We start from the raw sequence: 11,492 nt of genomic DNA, 5'->3' as shown, positions 1-11,492 counted from the left end.
TGTTTTACATTGAGCACATCAGTGTTCAACTGGTTCTTATAAATGTCTATTCATATGATGGTTTGTGTGTGTCATTTGAAAACAAAATACCATTTTGAGAAGAAATAACATTGTTTTGAATGTAAAGTTTCATTTTGCAGGAGAATTGAGGGGTTTTGCCCATTGTGTGTGTTTTTTTGGTTTTGTGTTTAGAGTTCTGAGAATATGAGGCATGCTTTCAGAAAATGTGTGTAAACAATCGAGAAAAATTGTAATGATCTCTGAAGGACATGAAGTCATTTATGTATGTTTTTCATGTTTTAATACAAAGTAAGTATATGTCAGACATTAAAGCAAAAGATCAATAGCACTTGAGCTCAAAAATAGCTACATGTACTCATTATGCCAGCTTGCTTACGCACATATACACAAACATAAGCACATGTATAAGGACATCAGCTTAACTGCACTATTAAAGCAACAACAAAAAAAAAAAAAAAAATCCATTACACAGGTAAAGCATCATAAAATTGGGTGATATTTCCATCTCTGTAATGCACTCTGATGATTTGATGCATTAATACACTTAAGGCCACTCAAAAACGTGAAAACAAAATACTGCATTACAGCTGGACATACATACATCATAGATACATCATATTTATAGACATACATAATATTTATGCAAAATACGTTTACATATTATTATTATTTTAATAGCTGTTTATAGGCAACAAAGTATAAATGCACATTTGGTGAGAAGAGAAGAGACCAGACAAGACCGAGAAGTGAAAAGAAGAAACGAGCAGAGGTGAGAGGAGACGAGCAGTGAAGAGACGAGACAAGAAGAAATGAGCAGAGACGAGTAGAAACAAGCAGAGAAGAGACAAGAAGAGAAAAAACGACAACAGAAGTAAGACAAGCAGAGACTAGAAGAGATGAGAAGAGACAAGAAGAGAAAAGAAGACAAGAAAGGAGACAAGCAGAGACTAGAAGAGACGAGAAGAGAGGAGACAAGAAGAGAAAAGACGAGAAGAAAGGAGACAAGCAGAGACGAGACAAGAAGAGAAAAGATGAGAAGAAAGGAGACAAGCAGAGACTAGAAGAGACGAGAAGAGAGGAGACAAGAAGAGAAAAGACGAGAAGAAAGGAGACAAGCAGAGACGAGACAAGAAGAGAAAAGAAGACAAGAAAGGAGACAAGCAGAGACTAGAAGAGACGAGAAGAGAGGAGACAAGAAGAGAAAAGACGAGAAGAAAGGAGACAAGCAGAGACGAGACAAGAAGAGAAAAGACGAGAAGAAAGGAGACAAGCAGAGACTAGAAGAGACTAGAAGAGAGGAGACAAGAAGAGAAAAGATGAGAAGAAAGGAGACAAGCAGAGACAAGAAGAGACGAGAAGAGAGGAGACAAGAGAAAAGATGAGAAGAAAGGAGACAAGCAGAGACGAGAAGAGACGAGAAGAGAGGAGACAAGAGAAAAGATGAGAAGAAAGGAGACAAGCAGAGACGAGAAGAGACGAGAAGAGAGGAGACAAGAAGAGAAAAGACGAGAAGAAAGGAGACAAGCAGAGACAAGAAGAGAGGAGACGAGAAGAGAAAAGACGAGAAGAAAGGAGACAAGCAGAGACAAGAAGAGACGAGAAGAGAGGAGACGAGAGAAAAGATGAGAAGAAAGGAGACAAGCAGAGACGAGAAGAGACGAGAAGAGAGGAGACAAGAAGAGAAAAGACGAGAAGAAAGGAGACAAGAAGAGACGAGAAGAGAGGAGACAAGAGAAAAGATGAGAAGAAAGGAGACAAGCAGAGACGAGAAGAGACGAGAAGAGAGGAGACAAGAAGAGAAAAGACGAGAAGAAAGGAGACAAGCAGAGACTAGAAGAGACGAGAAGAGATTAGACAAGAGAAAAGATGAGAAGAAAGGAGACAAGCAGAGACGAGGAGAGACGAGAAGAGAGGAGACAAGAAGAGAAAAGACGAGAAGAAAGGAGACAAGCAGAGACAAGAAGAGAGGAGACGAGAAGAGAAAAGACGAGAAGAAAGGAGACAAGCAGAGACAAGAAGAGACGAGAAGAGAGGAGACGAGAGAAAAGATGAGAAGAAAGGAGACAAGCAGAGACGAGAAGAGACGAGAAGAGAGGAGACAAGAAGAGAAAAGACGAGAAGAAAGGAGACAAGAAGAGAAAAGAAGAGAAAAGAAGACAAGAAAGGAGACAAGCAGAGACTAGAAGAGACAAGAAGAGAAAAGACGAGAACACCACATCTGCAAATGCTCTATTCTGCAGAGACTATTTCTGCTCTCAGCTGACACAACATTTCCAGTTTTGAGTGACCAAGAAAGAATCAACCAGCAGAATAGAAAAAGAAAACAGGGCTAGTCCTTACACTTTTAGCTCAAATTAATATTTCCAAGTCAATGTCTGTAGACACATATCAGTCTTTGCTACAAATGCCTTTGAATAGTTGAACTATTACAGAAAAAAAGATTGTTTCTTAAACATATATTGCACAAATTGCATGACATGTTGTTATTTGTCACAATGGGAAGGATTGAACGGGATTTTCAGCTAAATTTAAACAGTAATGCAATTATGAAACACAAAACAACCCATTAAATAAAATTAAAAAGGTAACAAAAATATCAAACCACTGTTTTGGCCAGCAGAAATTGTTATCAAAAACATGTGACAACTTGCCCAGGTTTCCATACATCTCACTCAGAAATCCACGGGTCTATCAATTATACAAATGTTTAATACTATACTAAACACACACACACACACACTAGTGGCCTAAAGTGATGTCCTGAGGTGAAATTTGTTTTTAATGACCCTACAAGTTCGATTAAACCATCAAAATATGCGGAAAATACTTTAAAGATTAGGAATAAAACACTAATCATATGAAAAGGTAAACTATACAGCTACAGGTTCTATTTTACTGTGTAAAAAAATGCATAGAAAAACAAAAATCTCACAAAAGCATACACTTACTACAACATCATCAGTTTTAATAATACCCTGGGTTCTCTCTTGTTTTTGCATGTATGACAGCCTGGCCAAAAATGATTTACCGAACATTTTGGCATGTTTCATTGCGTTATCAAAATAAAACAATTGCTTACAATACAATACAATGTACAACACAACACACAATATGCTTACAAAATCTTTAAAAGTATTTGAATAAAGGGTGAAGATGTCAATTACCCAAGACCAGACATCACTTTTGGCCACTGCTATTTGACAGCGGTTCTGTAATGATAAATTCCAGTATGCTCTCTAATGAATAGTTTTGAGTGTGTGTAATTCAGCCCAAATGTTCAGTATTTGAACACTTAAGCCACTATTAAAAGTGTCAGAATCCTTTTGGTGTCACTGTAATTTGCAGGTTGATGGCGATGATCTCACTTTAAGCCATTTGTTCTCATGTAAACAGAGCAATACAATTTGCAAACAGTGATTTATTCAGATGTGAGTGTTTTCTGAAGGCACTGATGAGTTTAAGTCTAGAACCGAGTGTCCATTTGACTTCCTTTGGCTCCAACAGGGACGACAACGTAACTCCCCTCTCGATATCGAATCCACCGTGAGCGTATTTCATTCTGAACCTGACAAACAAACACATATATGATATATAATCACAAAAACCCAGGAGAGACTTCGCTCAAAACCTAACCTAACTTAGATGATAAAGACTTCTATTTTATTAAGTTTAAACTAAAACCCTACAACCACAACACTGTCTGTAGCCTAAAATATAATTAGTCATATAATTAGTTTTGTTAGAAATGAGTTTCATTAAATGCAAGAAGCTCAGCTTTACCGTATAGCACAGGCTCAAATGCAATGCATTTTTATTATTCATCCTTAATTGCTTATTGGCCTTTGAGCAGACCTCTTTTAATTCCCCAATCTGTTTCTTAATCAGATTAATAAAGACTGGCAAACATGTTTGTCAAGGATTTTGAGTACAAATGTTGTTTAGTCCTCTGAGAATGCTGATTATCTCCATTCAAACACAAAACTGACTTGCATGCACTTTACAGTTTGTAAACGAATAAGGGCTTTCAGCACATCATTTTGAATTTTGGTGCATATTTTGTGTGTTTATGGTGTGTGAGGGCTATCAATCAAGAATCACTCACCTCCTGGTTCAGGAAACAGTAGAGAACCGCCACAATAAGGCCCTTAAGAAAATCAATGAAAAAGAGAAAGTCAGTGCAAATTGCAGAAAATGTTCCTCAGATCAAACATCCACAAATATTATAAATCCATCTCTCTTCCTCTCCCTTTCATCTTATATTGAGAGCTTTGAGAAAATGACATGCTTTTTACATAATTTCTGCAGGCCCATATACTTATGCATGATCATGGATGAATATCTGTGTGTTGTGAGGCAGCCGGATCAAATCTTAATCCATCAGAGTGTCCATAAGATTAAAATGCAAGACGGTCCAGCGCTAAATATTCATCCGCAGAGAGACATTGACTGGCAATGTGTTCATATTTTTATTTGCATAGCCTACTAATGACATCGAACAGCTAACATGTTTTACAAGTGTGACTCTGAATGTAAAGATGATAGAAATCGTTCATGAATTTGCATGCTGTTAATTGTTCCGTAGAATCCAAAAGGGTAAATTCAGAAGAATGCACATACAAACTCTTTACCATATAATAACTGTTCATCAAAAACCTCACTGGAAGTCATTCCTTAAACTGGCTCTTTTCAGTGAATCAAAAACACACAACTGTGTAGCGCGATTCATCAATGAATGACTCCTCTAAACGGGCTCTTTTTAGTGAATCAAAAACACACAACCGTGTTCATTCATCAATGAATGACTCCTTTAAACGGGCTCTTTTTAGTGAATCAAAAACATGCAGCGCAAACAGTTTAGTCCAATACATGAACAAATGGTTCTTTTCAGTGAATCAAAAACACAATGTTAAACTGTGTAGCACGATTCACCAACGAATGACACCGTTTTTTTGTTTTGTTTTTGTGAATCAAAAACATGCAGCGCTAACTCAAATTCATGAACAAATGACTCTTTTCAAATGTTTCTTTTTAGTGAATCAAAAACATACAGAGCAACCAGTGTAGTCTGATTCACAAACAACTGACTCTCTTAATTAAACTGGTTGTTTTTAGTGAATCAAAGACATATAACACAACAAATGAAATCCGATTCATAAAATAATGACTCTTTTAAGCCAGTTTTTTTTTTTTAAATAAATCAAAAACATACAGCACAAACAATGTTGTATATGATTCACGAACTAATGAATTTTATGAGTCTATGACTTACAAATACTATTTATACTACAGACTATATACTATAGACTATAGACTTAATACTAATAAATATAATTAATTAATTAAAATTAATATAATACTATAGACTTTCTATACTATTTAATGGTAGTTTTGAATAGTTTATAATTTTAGAATAATTTTACAGATTGATATAATCAGTGTTTTACAGAAGAAATTCAGGTTACACTTTTATTTGAAGGTTTCTTTGTTACACTGTAATTATACATTTTAGTAATAATTCTTTAGTAACTACATGTTCTTACTTTAGGGTTAGGATTAGGGTTTGGTTTGGTTTAGGGTTAGTTGCATGTAATTATGCATAATTTTATAGCTATTACTATAGTAACTACATGTAACATATGACACTAAAAAAAGTGTTACCGAAATTAAATTTAAAGATGTAGGACATATCAGCTTTTGGCTGTGTTGATTCCTTAAATAAACAGAAATCAAACTGCATAGTTTCGCTCTGTTGTTAGTTTATCAATATTTTTGTCATGTATCAAGTACCAAGGTTTCCTTTATCAATTACAGCATTGCCTGAGATAAATATTTCATATAAAAGTATAAAACACATTATAAAAGATAATAAATTATTATAAATGAAATTGAGATTTGAGAAGCTGAATAAATAAGCTTTCCATTGATGTATGGTTTGTTAGGACAGGACAATATTTGGCAGAGAAACAACTATTTGAAAATCTGGAATCTGAGGGTGCAAAAAAATCGAAACATTGAGAAAATTATGAAAGTACGAAAATCTCCTTTAAAGTTGTCCATTTATGTTCGCGTTTGTTCTGCATTCACTCACAAAAATAAATGTTTTATATATTTACAGTAGGAAATTTACAAAATATCTTCATGGAACATGATCTTTACTTAATATCCTAATGATTTTTGGCATAAAAGAAAAATCGATAATTTTGACCCATACAATGTATTGTTGGCTATTGCCACAAATATACCCGTGCGACTTGTGACTGGTTTTGTGATCCAGGGTCACATATATATAGAGAGAGAACCCTAAAATAGATGTCTTGAGATATTAATCAATCTGAAAACCGCCCGCACGATTCAATCATTTTCACTTTCGGTTGAGCTGACATGTCACTGTCTGACTAGTCAAGACAAAGAAAGAACACAGTCTTACTTCAATGTTAGCCTTCAAAGAAAGTAATTAGCACTAAAAACCGCACATCACGGACATCATATTATGACTTAAATAAACTTTTACAAGAGGGTTACAGCCTTCCTCAAACTCCTGCATGGAATTAATTTTCAAAATTAGTTACCAGCCCTTCAAGAAACTCAATTAGCGTCCTGGCTAACTCAGTAATATCTCTAAAACCCCAATGTCCATCTTCTGTCTCAACAGATCGAAGGTGAGTATGAGGTCTGCTCTGAGGTGGTGTTGATCAGAGCTCATCGACTGATCCGAGGGGAGCATTTCTAAAGACTGGAATATAACACAAGACTTCGGGAACAGATTTTAAAACATACACTTGCCGACTTGTAAGTGGTCATAGAGAAAAAGAGGGCATCAAATCCCAGTCCCAGACTAAAATGCATGTTTGAGTTGTTTTAACTGAAAGTAACTTGCAGTGACATATCTTAAATAATGTCAGAGACATTATTTTGTCTCAAGATGCACACCAGTAATGTTTTTTTCTTCTAAGGCACGTTTATAAAAGCTACTTAAATGTCCTAAATCTAATCCTGGCTTAATCTAAACCCTGTCTGTGAAACCAGGCCTAAATGTCTAAAGGATCAGACACTAGACTTAAAGGGCAATGTTTTTCACGAACACATTTTGTTATACTGCTTGAAACTCTTCACATCCTGATCAATAATAGAGGTGGTCAAAATATTAATAAATGTACATATATTTTCTGTGGCAGTCTCAGGACGACACAATGTTCGCCCAATTATTGCATTCAATCCGAAGTGGTTTAAAAGAGTCATTTGTTTCTGAATCAGACTACACGGTTTGCGCTGCATGTTTTTGATTCAATAAAAAGAACTGGTTTAGAAGAAGCATTTGTTCATGAATCAGACTTTGGCGTTTGAAATCTTAGCCGGTCGACTTGTTGTCTCGCTGCCTTATCAGGCAATGACATTTTGTAGGCAGAGTCTGCACAAGAAGGTTCCTCACGAAGCTGATTTCGGACAGACAACACAACGGTTTAATGATCTACAGCAAAATAGAGCAAGCTTCGGCGATAACCAAGTGCATACGCACTTTCTCGCTAGAAATGACATTAGAAGTGAAAAACGTCGGTCAAAAATGTACATTTACACACAAACTGACCACCAATCGCACTTTTCAGTTCTTTCAGCTTAACTGTCACAGAATGGAAAGCACAGGATTGTGGGGTATCAAAGGCAGCGAAGGATACATCAAAGCTGCCTTCAAAAATCGATCAGATGAAGGTATCTCAGGATACAAAAGTGAAGGCAACATTGGATTTCGCATGTGCTTTGATGCCTTCTGGAATGCAGCCTCCGAACGCAGCCGCTGTTTGAGTTTTCTGTTTTTGATTCATTAAAAAGATTTATAAGAATCAATTGTTGGTTAATCAGACTTGCCCTGCATGCTTTTGATTCACTAAAAAGAACCGCTTCAAACGAGTCATTCGTTCGTTAATTGAACTTTACTGTTTGGTATGCTTTTGTTTTGCTAATGAAAACGATAGCCTATGTGTTCTAATGTGTTCTGTTTGATATGATCAGACCGGATAGAATCACTGTTTGAAGCTTAAAAGAAAAAGAAAAAATCAGAGCCTGTGCCCATCATACACAACATGACTTTCTGAAAATCTGGGTGCGTCTCAATCAGATCCCTAGCTCGCGAATCAGTATGTGGTGTAGGCCTACATTAATTCAGGCACTGGTAAAGACCTGGCTCACTACACACTGGGACACTGATGACTCTGTTTCCGGCGATGTGACAACGTCCTCATTGTACAACATCACTACTGGTACAGTATTTATGAACAACAGCTGATATCTTTCTGACATTATTTTATAATGTTAGGCTACTTGTTATATATACGTGCAACCTTTCCGCCGTACATAAATGATAAATGTTAGCTAGATTATGTTCATTACCCATCTAACGATGTATGTTTAAGCTGAAATATAATTAAATAATGGTTTGAATTTTTAAAAACATCTATCGCGTGTCGTTATGTGTAGTGAGTTGGCTCACATGATTTAAGTTTCGAGCTTCAGAACTTCCATTAAAGTCCCCCTGTATTCAATAACTGTCTCCCTTAAAACTCATCTTTGATCACCAAAATGACATATTTAAACGTTTTATCCTTGAAAAAAAATTCTTCATGCCTTAAAATAGCTTGAATATAACTCGACACCCTTGCCTCATTTAGTATACGGTTCTATGAATATGCAAATAAGCCCCGCCTCCACTCACTCACACAGCTCAGAGATCCACTCGTTGACAATCACACGTTGATCTGATTGGTTACAAGGTAGTTTGTGATGTCAAAAACACCAGCGATTTCAAACCGTGTTTTTGAGACTGTCTTTTTGGTTCCCTGCAGCTTTAAGGAGAAAATACTCGGCAATGGTGTTCTCAGCAAACGTTTCAGTGCCCTAGAAGGATTTTGCGATTGAGACAGCCCTTAAAATGTCCGAGTCCCTGATCAGTGCCCCGACTAATGAACTAGGGATGTACTCTGACTACTGAAAATCTGCAACTATTGGCAACTAATGTTAGCATTGATGCGTCCAGACTAAAATCGGGGCGAAAATCTGAGCAAAAATCGAGTAGCCTATTCCAGCCTTAGTAAGTCTTAGTTCAGTAGTTTTACTCCCGCTGAGGTTTGGGTTTAAGCTGTGTTGTGCTGATAGCGGGCTGGATAACCTGGAAGGAGCCTAGACACAGCTCGATGCAAAGCCGCAGGCTCACACTGAAGTAGTCTGGGAGAAAGCTGAAGACCATGTAATGAGTGCCGAAGAGAGGGATGAGGAGGAGGGTGGACTTGGTCAGTCGCCTGAGGGAAGGAGAGATAAAGCATTGAGAGGAGGAAGGATAAAAGGTTATTGGGTAGAGCTGGGTGCTTCCAGAAAGCATCATTATAAAAGAAACATGAAAGTAATCTGTATGACTTGTAGGCTATTGAGACCCACAAGAGAGATTTGTGTGAAAGAAATCTAACGTGTCACTTTAGGTCATGATATATATGAGAGAAACCATGTCGGTTTGGTATCAATGTTTGTAGCATTTCATTTTCATTGTTTTCTAAAAAAAAATAACAATAGCATACTGGTGGTGAGAAAATAATGACAACATTTTTATTTTAGGGTGAACTATTCCTTTAATAGTCACAGGTTTCCTCTGCATATGCACATTGATGTAAATATTGTGCATTATAAATACTGTTAGAAATGTATTTATAGCTCTTATTTGTATTTTTCTTCATTTGTAAATCAGATAAAAGCATTTGCCTAATAAATATACAAGAATGAAAACATGTGCAAACAGTGCAATGATAATAATTGCTCTGCTAATTTATAAAACACAAATGTAAAATGTATTATTTACAGAAAAATTAAACCATCATTCTGAGCTTAAAGTGACAGTTCACCCAAAAATAAAAATGTATCTACTCACACTCTTTCATGAAATACTGTAGAAAAGAGAAGTTTAGTAGTCCAAGAAAAGTAGTCCATATGCAATATATTAAACGTTTTTTGAAGCCATACAATAGCTTTGTGTGAAATTGAAAGTTTCTTTACTAAAATATAATGGCATTTTTGAATAGTGATTGAACTATTCAACTTGAACTATAAATGTAGATGAGGTCCCTCAGTCCCAAACATTAAAATTTCACTCACGGATCAATGAATCCGTGTTGTTTTACTATGATAGCACCACTGCACACAGTGAAATGTGTTTTAATGCAAAACTGTCAAGTAGTCTGGCAGAAACACTTAAAACCACAGATTCTGGAGAGCAGAGCTGTCATTCACAGGCTTGTGTGAAATCTGCATATTCAACAGCAGCACACACTCATTTATGGCAAAACAGACAGAGTCTCTTCATGATAACAGCATTAACAGGAGACACACACACACACACATCTCTCCAGATAATCAGGTCAGTGCTCTTAAACATGCATGAGTAGAAATTTCGTGGAAATTACCCTGATACGTGGATATAAAAACAGTAGAATTTTGATTATGTTGCTTGGCAACAGCCTGCATTTTGGCCAATTAACTATATGACTTGACAAAATAATTGTTTGTGATTATTGTTAATGTTTCAATTGATTTACCATTATCATATACCAAGGTACTTCAAAGAACACCACAGTAATACAAGCCCAAAAAACACGTTACTACCATAGTTACATTTCCCAAAAGATGTACCATGTTTCTATTTTATTTTATTGTCAATACTTAAAAACTACCAAAAAGTATAGTATTTTGGACATTGTGAGCTATACGAGGTTGTTAATCGATAGTATTTGCTTTTGTTGAAGCTGTCAGCCCGCATTATTTTAGCTTTTTTTTTTTATAATCGTGTTTAACAGCGGAACTCCTAGTGAAAAACTACATTACCCATGATGCTGTATAGAAAATTACACCAATCAGAGAGTCGATAAAAGCAACACACCCCAAAAGATCTCGTGAGCTCCGCCCACTCCCATGAAGCACTGCGAATACCGTAATAGAGTGATCTCTCAACGCTTCCAAAATACTTTATATTTTATGTTTATTGCAAAATATGCGTACATATCACCTCATAGCTGGTTGGCTTTGTTCATGGCTTAAAACTCTTTAACAAAGACTTTTTAAAAATCCCTATGGGAGAAATGAATGGAGAAAAAAATACTTTATACGGTTATACGCCACTGATGGTATTACCATGATAATATAACAACACATTATGGTAATGCCATATTTTTTTTAGTGAATGCACCATACAGCATTTTTACACATACCATGGTGTTTATGGGTACAACACAAGGTATTCAAAATAATACCATGGTATTAAGATGGTATTTTTGTATGTCCAAAATACACGGTAATGAAATTTGGTTGGTAAACAGTCTCTTGTGGGCAAGTGTTGTTATTGTGAAATAAAAAGTAAAACTATAACTATTAAAACTTGTTTTCATTAATTGAAATAAAGCTGAAATAAAATACAATTAGATGAAAAACTTAATCTA

The 11,492-nt window shown here is 35.9% G+C and overlaps 1 protein-coding gene across 1 annotated transcript in view; it reads right to left on the bottom strand.

Annotated features, from left to right (window-relative positions):
• Nucleotides 1–2,922: 2,922 nt before the first annotated feature.
• Nucleotides 2,923–11,492, bottom strand: part of ghrhrl (growth hormone releasing hormone receptor, like) — a 44,015-nt gene continuing 35,445 nt past the window's right edge. Inside the window, exons 11-13 of the mRNA XM_084099544.1 lie at nucleotides 9,182–9,311; nucleotides 4,124–4,165; nucleotides 2,923–3,586 (exon numbers count right to left, since the gene is read on the bottom strand). Coding sequence (XP_083955670.1) covers nucleotides 3,485–3,586; nucleotides 4,124–4,165; nucleotides 9,182–9,311 — 274 coding nt within the window. The 3' untranslated portion in view covers nucleotides 2,923–3,484. The remainder of the gene's footprint in view (nucleotides 3,587–4,123; nucleotides 4,166–9,181; nucleotides 9,312–11,492) is intronic.

The sequence above is a fragment of the Abramis brama genome, assembly GCF_963993115.1.
Source record: "Abramis brama genome assembly, chromosome: 22".
Classification (NCBI taxonomy): Eukaryota; Metazoa; Chordata; class Actinopteri; order Cypriniformes; family Leuciscidae; genus Abramis; species Abramis brama.
This window is presented reverse-complemented; position numbering and strand designations above follow the sequence as displayed.